The sequence below is a fragment of the Dreissena polymorpha genome, chromosome 4 (assembly GCF_020536995.1).
Source record: "Dreissena polymorpha isolate Duluth1 chromosome 4, UMN_Dpol_1.0, whole genome shotgun sequence".
Taxonomy (NCBI): Eukaryota; Metazoa; Mollusca; class Bivalvia; order Myida; family Dreissenidae; genus Dreissena; species Dreissena polymorpha.
Genome location: NC_068358.1, coordinates 92,305,492 through 92,323,903, shown reverse-complemented (window position 1 = coordinate 92,323,903; position 18,412 = coordinate 92,305,492). Strand labels below are relative to the sequence as shown.

Genomic DNA, 18,412 nt, shown 5'->3' with positions numbered 1-18,412 from the left:
ATACGTCATCACACAAGCCACTCGAGTGATACAAACTCTTGGAACAATTGACTAGCGTAATATTCCGTATTTATTTAACTATACTAAAATAATTATTAAAGACCCTAGATGCAAAATCGCCAATTATTGAGTTACATGGATTATTAGATGGATTTTAAAGGATAATTAAATGTAAGATACTAGTTCGAACGTGTTTTGGTTTTTGTTTGTAGCGAATTTGTACTTTTGTCGTTCCCTGTTCTCGGGGAAATGATATTAACATGGGGGCCATCGACGCATTGGATCACACACGGCATACCCATAGCATTATATAAAAAACACGTTCTGCGCGTCCTTAAATTCGTCGTCCGAAGTCGGAAAACGTATTGCCCTGCATATTAAGTCAAATTAAGTGTCAGTCGCTGCAATTGTCTGTTTACTCGTCAATAGTGTACATGTAGAATCTATGTTGACATCGACATCATTTTGTCAGGAGCAATCGCCGCCATATTGGATTTTGATCATTTTCTTTCAAAAATAAAATGAATTATAGTAAAGTAAAATCTTTTCGCGGTCGTAATGTGTTACAATTCACATGCTGCGCAAAATTGAATCGAGGCATATGGTGATATTTTTACTGGTTTTACAGTTTGTGTGTGAATTTTTTAAGACTATTTTGCGTACCAGAACAAATACATTTATATCACTACGCATGGTTACATTCGTAAGATTTTAAGCGATTTTTAAGAATGAATTAAACTAATTGTTAGGCTAAGGTTAGTTAAATGTCACGTTGAAAAAAAATCAAATGGGATAAATAGAATACTAGGATTAGCGTTGAATACAGAGAGGTTTATGTTGCTCGGCTCGAACACCGAAAGCGCTCGCCAAGGCTCGCGCTCCCGGCGTTCTAAGCCTCGCAACATAAACTTCTCTGTATTCAACGCTAACCTAGTATTCTCTATGCATAGGAAGTATATTAAATAATTTATTAAAAGTGCTGTTTCAAACGAATGATACTCATAATTATGTTAGTCAGGTGTAAATAGACCAAAACATTTAATGATATGCGTGCCTTGCCAGAATAACAGAGAAACATAAAAACGCTACATCAAGTATTATCCACAGTGTTATATCCGCTTGAGTACTTTGCAACTGCAAAATTAATAACACTATATACTAAAAAACTTACTTTAAAAAAAATCGTGTTATATATAATTTCGTATGAAGGTGCCAGTCCTATTTCTAGTTGATGAAAAGGAACGTTAACCCATTTATGCCTAGCGGACTCTACCATCCTTCTAAATTGGAACAATTTATTTCCAAAATTAGGGATGTCCAGTATATTTATCTCAATATTTAGAATATTTCTTACAGAAATTCCTGTAAGCAAACAGCATCATGCGGCGTCGAATCTGGGTCTACGCTGTTTGACAAATGCCTTTTTTCTAGACGCTAGTCATAAATGGGTTTAATGCAGAAAGTTGCATGTTGCTACTATCAACGGTTATGTTGCGCATATTGAATGTATATGTATTGATTTCATTAACATGTCTGTGCTTTATCAATTATCGCTTTTTATTCTATGTGACAATAACATGTTGCGGTTAATACGCACGTTATATAAAAAATATGTTCAATAATATTTACACCGTACGACTTTCTTCTTTTGATGAATATTCGTGTGTTTTTCTACTTTGTCGTAGAATTCAAACTTGATCATATGATTATACAAAAGTGTGGTCTATATTAAATTGCGTTAATTAATATAGTGTACAATGTCAAAATAAGCTTTAAGAAATTCTCATCAAGCAAGCCGAGAATTCCTTCGGCGATTACATATTAATAAGAACTAACTAGGTATATTGAACGCGTTTGTATGTAACTCACAGAATCTGTAATTATGTGTCACTTAGATGAATATTCCAGTTGTTATATCTATAATTCCATCGTTGTAAATTCCCATATGCATTATAAAACACAATTTCATTAACTAGTCATTGTCTTAAATTTCAAAATTTCAAGTTGCATAACTATAAATAATCATGTTGTCTTGTTGTTTGTGTGTGTGTGCGTGCGTGCGAGCGCGTGTGTTTTCTTCAGTTATTTGAATGAATACATATATAACGCGATGACTGATATATCTTGCTGACATTGTTATATACAACGCCGATACATCACGTTCCATATTCAGCGTTATACAAATGAATACTATCAAAAAGTTTCACTGTGTTATTCTTTTTGTTGTTAATTGTTTTCTTAAAAGACACCGGCGTTGTGATGTTCACATTAGCACACTAAAGAGTTTCGGTAAGTATACCAAAAATGTCGTGCGCAGATGGATTTTCTGTAATTTACATCTTTAACACATGTATGCATAGCGTCTAGAAAAAAAAGGCCTTTGCAAACAGCGTAGACCCAGATGAGACGCCGCATAGTGTTGCGTCTCATCAGGGTCTGCGCAGTTTGCTTAAAAGAATTTCTGTAAGAAATATTCTAAATATAAAAATAAATAAACAAGACATCCCTAATGTTGTAAATAAATTGATTGAATTTAGAAGGATGGGAGAGTCCACTAGGCATTAATGGGTTAACACTCTATAGTTATTGCATTTATTCATGTAGCGCGAAATTTATTAATAAGGAACATATCCCGGGGCGTTTGCGTTTGTTTCATGATCCGTATAAGATCCATTTATTGTTGGTTTAAAAAAACTAGAAATGGATTCTTTTTTAATTTAAATAGATCATGTTGTATTTCAACTACTATTATAATGTTTTCATGTTGCATTTAGGTGCACTTCATGTTTTTGTAGAGCGCACTGTTTTTGATATTGCTAGACAGGTAAAGCCTGACAGTAAATAACTCTAGTTATGCTGCTTCTCTTAACATTTAACTTCAGCATTCTGGACCCTTAATCCATTTATGCCTAGCGTCTAGAAAAAGGGACTTGGCAAACAGCGTAAACCCAGATGAGACGCCTCTTGATGCGGCGTCTCATCAGGGTCTGCGCTGTTTGCTAAGAGGACTTTCTGTAAGAAATATTCTAAATATAGAAATAAATATAAGAGACATCCCTAATTTTGGAAATAAACTGATCCAATTTAGAAGGATGGGAGAGTCCACTAGGCATAAATGGGTTAATACTATCATCGCATGAATACCTATCGCAATTATCAAGATATAAAATAAATTTAAAATATTCTGTCCTGTTTACTAGAATATAATGGGTTCCTAAATTGTTTCTATGACGTCCGTTTACAAGTTAAATGCTGAAAGTGTGTCGCATTCCTTACGTCGGTGTCACAGTGGCTGTGCTCTTTTCCTCATATGCGTAGTATTAGTGTGTGCGATAGTACTCCTCGTTATCAGTGCGAGTTGAACTATATCGATCACCGGTGTCGTCCGTAACATACGAGGAAGATAGACAAGCCTCCGGAGATATCTACCTCAAGCTAAATAGGCCAACATCATGTATTAAGAAAACAAAGTGCGGTTTTTGTTGGAAGGATAGAACGCCAATATCAGGAGCATCCACCAACGTCTAACGTATTGTCCACGAGTAGTCGAATCGCTGTAGTTGACTTCAATGTCAACGAAAAAGGTGCTAAATCGGGCGGGAGTTAATAAACATACTAATATAAGATTGTGCAACGCAATAGGCCATATTCTGATCCCCCGCTACATCAAGAACTTTACACAAAATATACACTCTTGTTTTGTGTATACTGTCACTGAAAACTTTCAAGATTTTATTAACTCTTCACATTCTTTCTCCAGCAGATGTTTCATAGAAATAACAAGATGATTTTTCAAAGCTACAAGAAGCAACTTCACAAGTACGGTCCCATTACTTCCTTCACAACATGACACACTGTTAACTAGCCCTTTACCCATCATAAGCAAAGTTAAAAAGGCTTTTGCAACCAACATAAAACATAGTAACTCGCAGTATGTTCATGTAATATGCTGTTTGCTTTTCATCATTATCTTAGAGTTGCAAATGAAGCCTTTCAAACTAAAATATTATTAAGAAAGGGCTTAAATACTTCAAATGCGTCAACATTCGTTTAAATGGTTTTTAATGGATAAAAGATAGCGTCTTCTCAAACTACGTGCTGGTAAACTAACTCGGATTGAATCTGCCCACGAACATCAACATGAGAAGCTCATACCACCACCAAGGCGGTTGTCGATATCGCTATTTTCGAAAAAAAAAATAAACCCCCACCACACAAGTGTTACCCGTTTCACCAACAAAACAAGCACTTTACATCGAAATCATGTTATACAATATATTATTGAATCTTATTTGTCACCACAACTGGAAATGTTTTCATTATTTTATTAAAAATACCGGTACCCTTTTTTCTGAAGAAACAGGCATAAGTCAGCTCGCAATCACTGTTAACAATATTTTGTCACAACAGCAACACATGTTGTATTTTCAAATGGTTCATTTTGTAAAATGCGAGTTTACCATTTCAAGTTTCCTTAAGTGTTTCGAAAAAATAATAATGGCCATTTTCACTTTCGTCTTAGTAAATGCATCTCACATAAGCTGTCTAGGTAAAGTGATACTGACGTTAATGGGCGCTTAACGAATGTTTCGTTAGGCACAAACTGTGCAGAAAAGGCAGGCAAACTTGACATTTAATGGTAAACAATAGTAGCCGGTTCAAGTTGAAGTTCGAAGAGAGTTATATCCGGAACTTATCGAAGTCCAGCTATTCTCTTAACAAGGGTAAGCTTTGTGGGAAGATTTGTTTAAAACAAAGGCCAATGAGATGGAGAGAATGAAAACATATTATTCATTATTCTCATCTTTGAATACTGTTATGCACTTCAGTTTTATTTTGGTCGTTTAATTGTGTAATATCGGTATCGTTTCGACAAAAATGTATCAACATGTATAGATATTATTATTTTCACGTACTACATAAAAGCCTAGGGTTATTAACCACGTTTTTTGTATTGCCATTCTATGTTTAACACTCACATGACAAAACGTTGTGAAGGGGGCGGGAGCGACACTTTAAAGAACGCAAACTGTGACATTTGTAACGAATGCAGTTATTTCAAGAAGTCCATATAATTGACTGGAGGAAACCAGTGTTACTAAACTGATTTAAGTTTCAAATTCTATGTTGCAATATGTTCGAGGGCATAAACTGCCCATGATACTGATTAGTATCAAATTGTAAAGGAAGATGCAATCTTGAATACGCAAATCAATGATGGAAAGAGTTTATGTTAGTAACGTACGCAGACCGCATTCAATACACCTGAGGGATTGTTTTGTCTGAACTGCTATTTGTTCAGATGGACGAATCCCAAATGGCAATATTGACATTAATTAAAAAAAGATAAAAATACCTTTGAGGAATATATTCGGGAATAATTTCGTCGACGATGCTGCGCAGACACCAGAGCTACTGATAAGTTTTTTTGGGGTAATAGGGTAATACCCTTCAAAATAAGAATGAATTGGGTAATGGAAAACGTGATTGGGTATCCAAAAGTATGATACCCGCTCATATAAAAAATAATTGGGTGTTTGTACCAAAACAAACAAGTGAATTGGGTAATTGCAATAAAACATGAATTTAGCTTCTCAAAACCGTACCTACATAAAGTCACTGGTATGTATTCGATTACAGTATAGGTTCCATCATTCTGCTGCCAGATTCAACAATCTGAAGCCAATGGAATTTCTCAACCCACTCATTGAATGTGTTACTACTTGTTTTTTTGGTCTAAACACACTTTATTATACTAACCAAACACCGTTCCAGCCCCCTGTGCACCCCATCAACAAGTTCATCTAAAATACTACCGCAGATGTCCACGGAACAAAACATGGAGTTAATAATGTCATTAACTATGCCCGTTGCAATTGTTTTAGATTTATTTACCACGAGAAAGGAATCTTTATGTTTTTTGTATTATTTGCGAAACTTTTCGTCTGCCTCGAGACGCCATTTTGTTTGACTCGCATGTTTTATCATCTAAACGATTGGTAAATACGTTACCAGATTAAACAAGCGCTTGTCGATTAAGACTCGAGTCAAAACGGCCAAAACAAAACCGGATTTTTCATTACGCATATAAGGCGACTTGAATTGGGTATCGACGATTTGTTTTGCGTACCGGTACGCAAAGATTTTGAAAAAATTGCGTATCCACCTATTTTTGATTGCGTATTTACGCAAATACGCAGCTTATCTGTAGCTCTGGCAGACACGGAGAGCCCCGAGGACTCCGTCATTCATCGACCTCCACTGTGAAGCAATGAAATGTTAAAAAACATACGTTTTGACAGGTCAGATTAATAGGTAATAAAAAACAATAATTATTTCAAAGATGAATTCCGAATTTTGATCTATAGTCATTTAAAATGTGAATCTTTCTATAGTTATGCCTTTATTTGCAAACTAATAATTTTTGTTCTACAGTTATGTCTTTATTTGCAAACAAATGTTATTTCCAGATTCAGCATAATTCTGCACGCGAACAATAGTTTGCTCGAAGCAACAATTACGTTATTAAATGGACTGTAGTTTGATTTCCCGAAGGTACCAGTCTAAATGTGATATGTGACGGCGTGGGTCAAGACGTTCAACGTTTAAACAGCAGTGTTTTGCTGTAGGTTCGGTTTTTCCATTCAGATGATTAAATGTTATCATTTTTTTCGTAAACAACGTATTAATTCGCAGATATTTGTGGACGGAGTATTTATCAATTCGGTATATAGTTCACTGCGGTCTCTAAGAAGTTGACCAATAACGACACCAATCTGATTTGATTGTGGATTTCTCACCTGTTGTGACTCCACGGGATTATGTAACATCACCCAAGTACCAGTAGGTTAAAATTTGATTACATTTAGTGCGTACAATTATTAAGTACAGTCGTGTTTGCTGATATTTCAAAGTATGTACGATCTTTTTTATTAATTTGGTTTATTTTGCCATAAACATTCAGTGTTTTGACGCGTGTTGTTTCAATTAAACATAAAATGTCCATGGTTTGTAAATCTCATATTGTTGTTTTATACATTTATACAACATGTGTTGAAGTTGTTTGACGATGGTTGTATTCAACCAGGCGTTTCATATTTTTTCGACGTCTTGAGTTAGATACCTTGTTTTAAAGGCAACATAATTATCAATCAATTAAGGTAACTTTTTAAAACGAATCCATTTGATTTGAGAGTTAGTTTTGATAATGATATATAGCAGTAATTGTAAGTAGAATATATATTCTCGAATATGATAATTAGTATTATACCAATGAATCAATCGGAAAGTATTATAAATGCTTGACCTCTTTATTTCACAAATCTTTGGGTCTAGCTCAGTAGTTTTGAGCCATTGAAGCCATCAGATAACGTTTTGAATGTACATACATTGGCGCTTGTCATCTTGCTCTAACTTAATTTTAAAACCTAGAGTAATATTTTGTCGCACTGAGCTTAAATAAATATCTTTAAACTCTAAAGTTTCTGACAAAAACAACTACAACAAATACTTCACTTATTGTGGATATAGCCTTTTATATTTCTGAAAAAAGATAATACAATAAATGCTTCGCTGATAGTGTTATAGCGCTTAATATTTCTAAAAAAAAAAACGGAAACACATGTTCATTGGATAGGAATTGTATTGAATATATCTGAAACAACAACAACACATCTTACGGATTGGGCGTGGTAGTCTCTAATATTACTATCAAAGATCAGGCGGAGGAAGTCCTTAAAATAGAAATACTCGTAAAGCAACAAAACCAAACTGTTTTAAGGGATTAATTCAAACATTGTCAACATGCCCATTTTTCGAGACTGTCAAAGATTAAGAAAAGGAGAATTGCACAGTAAATCAGGGAGCGAAGTAGGACATAGACCCGCACTGAGAATACCAAATCAATCATGTGTAGTCATCGAGATCAATTGATAAAATTGTAAACGTGAAACGATCGAATAATTATTCGAGAGTGTTTGTGTTGTTCTCGTAATATTTAATGACCAGACCTGCATTGCTTGTAGGATAGTATGTAATACTTATAAATACATACACAGTGTTTAACCCATTTATGCCTAGCGTCTAGAAAAAAGGCCTTTGCAAACAGCGTAGACCCATATGAGACGCCGCATCATGCATGATGCGGCGTCTCATCGGGGTCTGCGCTGTTTGCTAAAAGAATTTTTTTTTAGAAATATTCAAAATATAGAAATAAGTATACTTGACATACCTATTATTTTGGAAATAAATTGATCCAATTCAGAAGGATGGGAGAGTCCACTAGGCATAAATGGGTTAAAGCGCTCGATTGAAATCCAAAGGTAAGCGGTTCGCCTACATGCGCAGTTATTGTATTGTTGTATACTGAAGGTCTATTTCCAATGATAACATATATACATTTGAAGAAATTAATCACGATATTGAAAATCTTCGAAAATCTGCGAACAAGTCCCTTTAAGTGCGCAAATGAGTAACCATGTCCCAAATAGTATTTCGTAAGAATACGGTGACTAGGACAATAAACTTGGACGGCTTAATTCCACGAGGACTGATAACCCAAAATGTGTCAAAGATCAAAGGAAACCATACCTGAAACCGATTTCGAACATGAATGAATTTGTTGTTACCACGTGTAACCATTCCACATACCTCACTTGGCATGGTAGGAGGCAATCTTTTGACTGTGTATGACTAGTGTATGACTAATCTCCGATAAGTTTCCATGACAAATATCGTGTTTTAGCCCAAATAGATCAATAGGTTCGACAGATTATAACAATGTTATGTTCAATAACACTTGATAGTAAAACTCAGTGAATCGAAATATTTTTATAATCCGGAAATGTAGTGTTACATCGCTTTTTGTCAGAGTTATTTGCTGTTTATTTATAAAAATGCCACATCGGTTTTTACCTCAATATTGCATTTCAACAATAAATTTGTGACTAAAAATGACCTGTGTGTAAAATGTCTAAGTGCTATTGAAACAGTAGTAGAACAAGAAACATAATCAAAGTCATATTTTACTTGATGTCAGTTGATTCTTATATGAGTGAGTCAACTTAATGCCGTCACTTTTATGATTGTTACGGTTTTTAAACTGCAAATGAGCTTCGTGGATTTTTGTCTCGTTTCGTAAATGACCGTCACTTCAAACGAATACCGGTATGCTCCTTATACTACCATAGAAATCGGTCAAATAACAAGATAACAGTCTTATACGCGATAACTTTAAATGAACAGTTTCAACGGTATACAGGAACATTGTTTGTTTCAACATTATAAAAAGCCGGTTCGAGTTTCCTGGATCATCGTTAGCTTTTGCTTCAAAAAGTCATGAATGCGTGTCCAATTACAGAAACATGTGTGTTTAATATTTTCCATTAATATTATTTTTATGTCAAAACTTTTCAAAATATTTAAGATTCGTTTAGTAAATTCATTTAACGGCAATTTTTAAATAACGCAAAATGTAATTGTCCCTTTAAGCAACATAAAAAGGCTAAACTGCGGTTATGTCAAATTAATTTGTTGAAAACGTGGAAGCACTTGCAAGTAAAACTGGAAGTTATATTATGTGCGGAGAATCTTATAAAAAATGCTGACTATTTTTTCAATCAAGGATACATCATTAAAATTATATGTTCAAATGTCTTCCAATTTTGAATTATTTTAAAAACGACCAATGGCTAAAAATTGCTATTTTGTCTGGATACAAGTTGTGCGTATATTTTCCTTTTTTATCCCACTTGTTACTCCTAGTTCATTACCGTAAATGCATAAATAATGAATTTATGTATGAGTATATACGGAATAAGTCTTGCTAGATACCTTTTCATGTTCATAATTGGGAAAATGTTCAGGTAAAAAATTGGGAGAGGAAAGAGCATTGGCAACTTCGAATGTCTGCGAATCCTTAATTGTTCAGAACATTTTTCGTAAACTTTGACTTAAGATGCACATAATAAAATTTAAATTTCATATTACAGTTCAAAAACCTGAAGTCGTTAACAATCTGAAGAGCTGAGAAGTGTAAACAGTTATTGTAACTCAAGTCCCCTTAATGATTGTCGTCCGTGATAACGGTTGATGGTTGTAAGCACAGTAACGATTCGAAGTGGATTCAATCTGTAAACAGTTATTATAGTTTATTATTTAATGCTTTCCGGTGGTTTATAGAGAAATATCAGTGAATTAAAACTGATAATTTCACTGTTTCAAACAGTGAAAATTATCAGTGAGAATTATCGATAATTTTCATTGTTTACTGTGAAATGACGTCATTTTTTTGACGAAATGACGTCATTATCCCAGCAAAATTCGTTAGTTAAACTCTTGAACAATGTATATAAACTGTGAAAAATGCATTAAATAAAAAGAAAATTTGTTGGATTCGGTGGATTATCGACTTTAATTCACTCGTGATGATAGAAAACATATATTTTCACTCGTGGCTGCGCCACTCGTGAAAATATTATTTTCTATGATCACTCGTGAATTAAAATCGATAATCCACCGGATCCAACAAATATCCTCTATCAAATTATTAGTTTATGATCATCTGGCACTCTTGCAATAAAGTGTTCGAGTATTAAGCCTCTAGATGCGTCACGTTTGTTAGACTGTGTTTATGTCATTATAGATGTGCATAATTTAACTAAACTGCATTGGAATAATTATTGTATATATTTTACTTGTGTATTAGGACATTAATTAATTTATAAGAGAGCATATTGATACATTTAACAATATCAATAATATTTGCAATTACTCTGTTCGATGAATTGTTTACCCAGTTAAACCTCAGTCACAAATAGACACCGATCACCGTCCGATCAGCGGCCGACGTATTTTCCCGCTCATCGGGCTGGCAACCGGCCGATGATCGCACGGAAACCGGGCCAATTTGTAGCATCGGGCGGCGTCCGGATTAATTTTAAGTCTCACTTAAAATTTTACCCGACGTCGGGCCCGGGAAGGAATCGAGATGAGATCGAAACAAGATCGGACGATCAACGCACGGGTATCGCCCGGCGATCGCCCGACATCGGATTCATTGAACGTGTATCGGCAAAAGTAAAGGTATTTCCCAGAGGCATATAAATCGGCCGGCGACCGTCTGATTGCCGGAGGGCCTTAGCACGATGCCCGCCGGACGCCGGACGATGCTCGTTATGATACACGTACAATGAAACCGATGTCGGGCGCATTCCGGGCGATAACCGTTCGTTGATCGTCCGATTTTTTTTTCGATTTTAACTCGATTCCTTTCCGGGCCCGATGTCGGGTAAAACAAACTGTGATATAAAAAATGAATCCGGACGCCGCCCGATTCTACAAAATGACCCGATGTGCGTGCGATAATCGGCCGGCGCCAGCCCGATGAGCGGAAAAAAACGTCGGCCGCTGATCGGACGGTGCTTGGTGTCTATTTGTGACTGAGGTTTTAAACTTTGTCACTCAACGCACGGCGGACGGCTCCGACGTGTCCAGTCTTCCCGATGCCTGGAGATCGGACACATCGGCCGGCGACCGAATTATTTTTGGCTGAGGCATTAATTGAGAATTTATATAATATTCCCCCCCCCCTTTGCCCGTGCTTCGTCGCTTTATATTTCTTTTCTAGCAGATTTGGGACTGTTGTATGCGTTAATTCTCATATATTTATCGTTTGAATAAATTATTGTTAGCAAACTTTAATTTCACGAAATCTTTTATACTGTTTAATGAAAGACATTCATAGAAAACAGAATTGTACTTGATTATGAATTTTTGAACAGACCCATGCAACTAATTGGTTGATATGTGTATTTAAGATTAGTACACGTTTTATGCACCATAACATTGTAGAGAACAAATGATCAACTAAAAATTAATATTACGTTTACGAAAGACTATGCATAAAAGACAGTATTGTACTCAACTCAAGTGTTTGATAAATGTTTTTACTCGGGCCGCACCGACTATGTAATCAACGCAAGCGATATTGCATTACTTCCCTTTCTAAAGAGAGTACATGTACGAGAAATATGACTGTTTTCAAAGCATACCTAACATGTTTACTCTGGTCCTTCAGTTAACCGGTAAATAACCGGTTACAATAAAAGGTTAACATAAGGATTTGTGTAACCTGTTGTATCGCTTACTTAAGGTGTAGGCGTTTGGTACTTGACTATTCAGAATTTCGTTTCTATCTCAACCATGTATAAATCAGATATTGTTTTTGCGAACGTTTTCATTTGTTTTACAGTTCAACAACGCCAACTGTGTTGTTGTTGGTTTCAAAAGAAACTCACTGAGTATGATTATTCTCGTTAGGATATAAGTTTTAGCAGTTCGGCTTGTCAGATTATTAATTTTATCTTTATATAAAAGTGAGAATAATTGGTATTTTTTAATATTGTAGATTGCAATGATAACAAACACGATAAACACTTAATGATAACTACCATTATGTAATATGTACAAGATATTTGTTCGAATATATCACGGCATTGCTTTATCACATAAAGCCTACAAGATGAATCACAAACAATATTTTAATGAATCGATCGAATTCTCGTGTTAAGCCCTCATTAATTTCCGAAGATATTAGCTCCAGTTGTCTGGTAATAACCGTATCCAAGCAACAAACAATGTATCTACCTAGTTAATTCTATCATTTCTCAATAATTATTTGATAAAAGCACGTCTTTTCATTTGATGTCATTACTTATGAAAGTATTGATAAATGTTTTATTTATGAAATGTATATAAATAATACATTAATAATGACTTTAAGTCTTCTTATGGAAAGGTAAATTGTAATTATGCATTAGTTTACGGTCATATTCAAACTGCCGGATGAATATTTTTACACTGCAAAACGATTCAGTTCAAAGATGTGGGCCGCGCTCTGTGAACAGAGATTTAAAGTATGTGCGTAAAGTGTCGTCCCAGATTAGCCTGTGCAGTCCGCACAGGCTAATCAGGGACGACACTTTTCGCCTAAGCTGTATTTTTGTCAAGCACAGTCTTCCTTTAAACGAAAAATACAATACAAGCGGAAATTGTCATCCCTGATTAGCCTGAGCAGACTGCACATGCTAATCTGGGACGACACGTTACGCACCTGCTTCAACCCCCCCCCCCTTTCCACAGAGCGCGGCCCATATATATTAGAGTGATAGGGTCAATTCGCCTGTCTATTCATATGTATGAAAATTGGTCGTTCGTGGCCGGTCAGTTAAACATGAACTGCTTCTCAAGGATAAATCTTATCCCTTTGCATGCTGGGAAATTTGTCGTCTGCTAAAATGTCGTCTGCTGAATTTTAAAATAAGCATTTTCTTCAGTTTTTTCAAAGAATACTATCAGAATAGCAAACAGTTTGGATCCTGATGAGACGCCACGTTCTGTGGCGTCTCATCTGGATCCAAACTGTTTGCAAAGGTCTTCGAAATTCGGTTCCCGCACTGAAAGGGTTAAAGCTAACATGTTGACAATGGCAATGCATTTTCTATGCAGTAATTTGACTAATCATTGTATCTAGTGTGGTCGCATTAGTTATGGCGACTGCGATAGCAGAGATATATTAATTACAAAATTCGGCAATATCGCATCATTAAGTGTGGTGTTTATCACTAAAAATGGACCAACATGACTTATTAAAAATTGATGTCAGAAAAAGTTTCTCACAATCGATCAATATACAATTAATGGTAATTTCCATGGAGACATAAGACAACAATTGCAACACGTCTTTAAAGGATCATTAAGTCAAGCTTTGATTTTTATTTTCAGATCGCATGCAGTTCTTAAAGTCAGTGATAGTGTTTCTTCGCTGACATCAACTTGGCAATTTTGCAAAATCGATCCAACAAGTAATGACAAGTACTTATTGCTACGACAGATGGAAAACTAAGTGTTTACGATGATCTTTCATAAACTAACGAGCTTGGAAACACTGCGCAATTAGTGATATCAATGTAGCGAAGCCAAGATTTGTTCATACACCGCCCCTTGGAGTAGGGACATATTAAGCACTCGGAAGCTGAGTATTTCACTACACTTATGCATGAATCGCAGCTGGTTTAATTGTAACAGTGCACTACGCGATCATCAATTGGCGTAACCATGACATATCAGTGATCAAAATAACGACTTCTCATTGTCAAGTGTGGGAATACTCAAAGTCGGATTCTATCACATGTTTGGGACTGAAAGGTTATGAAAATACAATATGCAAATGACGACGGCTTAGAAGAAGTATTGTTGAAAAAATACGTTTGAATATCAACCGAGAATTTTAACAGGTTTAAACGGAAGGCGTTACTAGCCAAGTTTCTATTAAATATTCGTCTCGTGGTTATAATACAAAGTAAGCATTTATGAATTTCGCATTTGCGGAACTATATTCCAGATAGTGAAAATAATTTTAATTACGAGAGTTGTTTGATAACCATTTATACTTCGTGGAAACAAAAATGTTGCCAAGACATCCGTTGATTTTGAAGATCACAACGATCTGCACGACGGTGGTTCTCGCCGGTGTGTTGTTCTACAACCGGAACCCCAACACCGTCGTCCACCGGCGGCTGATGTACCTGCCAACGATGCAGGTAGGCCGCTACTCATTTAGTGACATCACAGCTCTCGTCCAGGAGCTCAACGCCATCCAGAATTCTCCGCCGACGACGACGACGGAGGAACCCATACATGCGATCGAAACTTACGTCGACGGCGAAGCTATCACGTTCGACATTGACGCCGAGCCGTGTTTGAAAAGTCACTACCTTCTCATATACGTACATTCCGATCCCGGAAACGCCGAACGACGTCGCGTCATACGTACCACTTGGGCGTCGAACGAAATATTGAAACTTCATGGCGCTAAGTTAATTTTTGTTACCGGTCAGGTGGAAACTTTAGATATGCAAGCATCGTTAGATTTCGAGAGCCAGCTGCACAAAGATATTATTCAAGCAAACTTTACAGACACGTACAGAAATTTGACGTACAAGGCTATTTCGGGTTTGCGCTGGGCGCAGGAAAATTGCCCCAATACAACATATGTGTTAAAAACGGATGATGACATTGTAGTTGATATCCATCGCGTCGTGCGGCTAATGAAAGCTTACATCGAAAATAAATGGGGCAAGAAAAACATCCTTGCCGGATACATATGGCCACATATGAACGTGGACAGAAACAAAAGCAGTAAATGGTACGTTTCACCTGAAGAATTTCCCAAACCATTTTATCTGAAATATTGTTCCGGCTCTTCCTATCTTATGAGCACGGACGTCGTTGCAAAGTTCTATACAAACTCACTTACGGTGCCATTTTTCTGGATTGACGATTATTACGTAACCGGCATGCTCGCGAGTGCAGCTGGAGTCACGCCTACGTCATTAAATGATCGATACATATTAGAAAACAACGCTGACATGGCCGCTTTGCTTCAAAACGATTCAAAAACGCGTTTTGTGTTCGTACATTCTCCAGATACGATAACGTCGAACTTTGTTTGGAAAAAGTTCTTGGAGCGGTGGGGCTAATCTCCATGTTTCGATCTAAAATTGTTTTCCGATTGAATATACGAACACTTTTTAAATGTGTGGTTTCGGCACATCAGCCGTCCAAAAAAAGCGTGTTACTACCGTTGATGATATTTAGCGGTCCAATCGGGTATAAGTTCATAACTGTTGTCGGTGATAACTTTTGTTGTGTAATTTTTTTTAATCCTTCATTCATGCCATAGTTGACGGAATAACACCTCAAGGACTGAAACGAAGATGTTTTTCCACATTACGGAAAACAGCAAACGTTTGAGCCTCGCTCATGGAAAACGGGTAATAATGGATTGAAGTAAAGTGCTGTCTCATATAAGCCTGTGCAGTCCGTAAATGCTTACCAAGGACGACACGTTCTGTCTAGACTGAATTTTTGCTAATAAGAAACTTCCTTTAAACAAAAACTGCATTAGAAAACGCAAAGTGTCGTCCCTGATTAGCCTATGCTAACTGCATTGGCTAATCTGCATAAACTTGTCCCATGTGTATTAAACCCTGTTTTCCGACAGCGATGGTCATATGCAATATTATGACGTCAGTTTGGTTTATTCCCATGCCGTCATTGTATGTTTATCGTCTTTCAATCATGTTTACAGTGTGTTTTCGAAATAAGGATTGGAAAGGGGAAGGTGAAGATGATGAGATCAAAAGAACACCAGAAGTGTTGAATACAGATAAGTTTAGCTGATGGGCATGATAACCTGCTCCACGTACCAAAGTGCGTGGTTTTAGTTTCGAGCCCCGCTTAATAAAGTTATCTGTATTCAACACAAAGCTGGTAGATATTATTCTATATACATTTGAATCATACACGTCCGTAAATCATATTTCAAAAGTGCGCAAGTGTGTGTGTTTTCACATATTTTATTTTACATGTTGTAGTGTGAAATGTCTTGATATTTATTTTTTACCTACAAACAAGTGTTTTGATTGTGAGAGAATATCTTTGAAATTATACTTTTCAAACATTTCATTAGCATAAAACATTCAATTTTAAGTATATATATGTTGTAACGTAAGCTGTTTAAAAGAATCAAGTAAATAAAAAGAGTATTTTTAATTTAACATATTTATGTCTTGCGTCTAGGAAAAGGGTCTTTGCAAACAGCGTAGACCCAGATGAGACGCCGCATGATGCGGCGTCTCATCAGGGTATGCGCTGTGTGCTTAAAGGAATTTCCGTAAGAAATGTTGTAAATATAGAAATAAATAAAATTAAATATATAATTATTTATATGAATGTAAAACCTTGTTAGCACTATAGAATTAACAATTTAGTCCAATCTTCATGAAACATTTTTTGTAATGATATTTGGGCTTATATAAAAAATTATTTCCGTCCGTTGAAAAAAAGGTTCACGGGGGGAGGGGGGGGGGGGGCTTGACAATACTCTTATATGGTTATAGTAAAAACTTGTTAGTAAACTGTCGAGAAGTCAAATTTATTGTTCAATCTTGATGGAAGGGGGGCGCTGCATTTCTCTCTCTCTCTATATATATATATGTCTATAGTTAAACCTTGTTAACACTTTTAGAAGTCACAGTTTAAGTCCAATCTTCAGGAAACTTGGTCAGTAGTTTTTTTAAAGTCCATTCTTCATGAAACTTGGCAGAACATTTGTAGTCCAATCGTCATTAAACTTTGTCAGTAGATTTGTTTTAATTATATCTGGGCTGAGTTCGAAAATAGTTCTTGTCCGTTGAAAAACATGGCCGCCAGTGGACTTGACATTTTCCGTTATATGGTTATAGTAAAACCTTCTTAACCCTCTAGTTGAAACCTTTGCCAAGTTTTAAAAATGGTTTCAGTAGCATTTTTAAAATTGCTGAGAGCAGTTCAGTTTACTGCATCATCAGGTGAGCAACCGATAGCCGATGGCCATCTTGTTAGTTTACTTGACTTCCGGTGGTAACTGCATATATAAAATGTTATCGGTAGATGTGCGTTATGTGGTTTTATTTGATTAAAATATAATGTTGTCATTTGAGTAACAGCAATTTCATCACTGATGCCATTGCTCTTTTAAACCATTTATGCCTAGCGTATAGAAAAAAGGCCTTGGCAAACAGCATAGACCCAGATGAGACGCCGCATGATGCGGCGTCTCATCAGGGTCTGCGCTGTTTGCTTAAAGGAATTTCTGTAAGATATATTCTAAGTAAAGAAATAAATATACTACACATCCCTTATTTTGGAAACAAATTGATCCAATTTAGAAGGATGGGAGTCCACTAGGCATAAATGGGTTAAATTTGCGCTCGGATGCTACATGCATGATTTGTTATTATTTGACGATTAAATTACCTAGTTTTCATATTTAAAAAGTATTCGTACAAAGTAAATGTTAATTTCATAGTTATACATCATCGGTTTTTTTTGGTTGTCGGCATGAAAGGTTGGTCGCACTGACAACATACAAAAGCCCGTTTGTACGTATTGTTTGTAATTGATTTTTATGATGGTGAAATAAGTATTGAACTATATGCTCGGTATTTATGAAGTTACTACTAAAATCGAGCCAGTTTTGCGACCCTTTTAACAACAAGATCCGACATCGAACTTGTTTCGTTTTTTAACTAAATGAACTAAAACAAATAGGGGAGAAAACAAACAACACATAGATCGATGCATAACTTGAACTTATTAAAGTATTGTGAAAATAACATTGTTACACATGAAACCAATTGGTTTTAATTTATTAGTTTTACAAATACTTCCTCAGTTGTGCATGTTATAACAAAAGAAGTATTATTAATCATAGCTATAAAAGGGATGTATCATAATTTCACACTTCCGTTTAGTTAACGACAAATTGATGCATGTAAAACCAACAACATTTATCCTGCTATTTAGCCTG

At 35.9% G+C, this 18,412-nt stretch overlaps 1 protein-coding gene across 4 annotated transcripts in view; it reads left to right on the top strand.

Moving 5' to 3' along the window:
* LOC127880195 (beta-1,3-galactosyltransferase 5-like) overlaps window positions 1-18,412 on the top strand; it is a 42,947-nt gene that overhangs the window by 8,048 nt on the left and 16,487 nt on the right. For 2 of the 4 annotated variants that reach the window (XM_052427473.1, XM_052427472.1), the window contains exon 2: window positions 13,783-17,537. In XM_052427473.1, the coding sequence (XP_052283433.1) occupies window positions 14,466-15,539 (1,074 nt within the window). In that variant the 5' untranslated portion in view covers window positions 13,783-14,465 and the 3' untranslated portion in view covers window positions 15,540-17,537. Of the gene's footprint in view, window positions 1-6,583; window positions 6,844-13,782; window positions 17,538-18,412 lie in introns of those variants that run through there. The other 2 variants (XR_008049455.1, XM_052427471.1) reach the window with 2 other exon arrangements.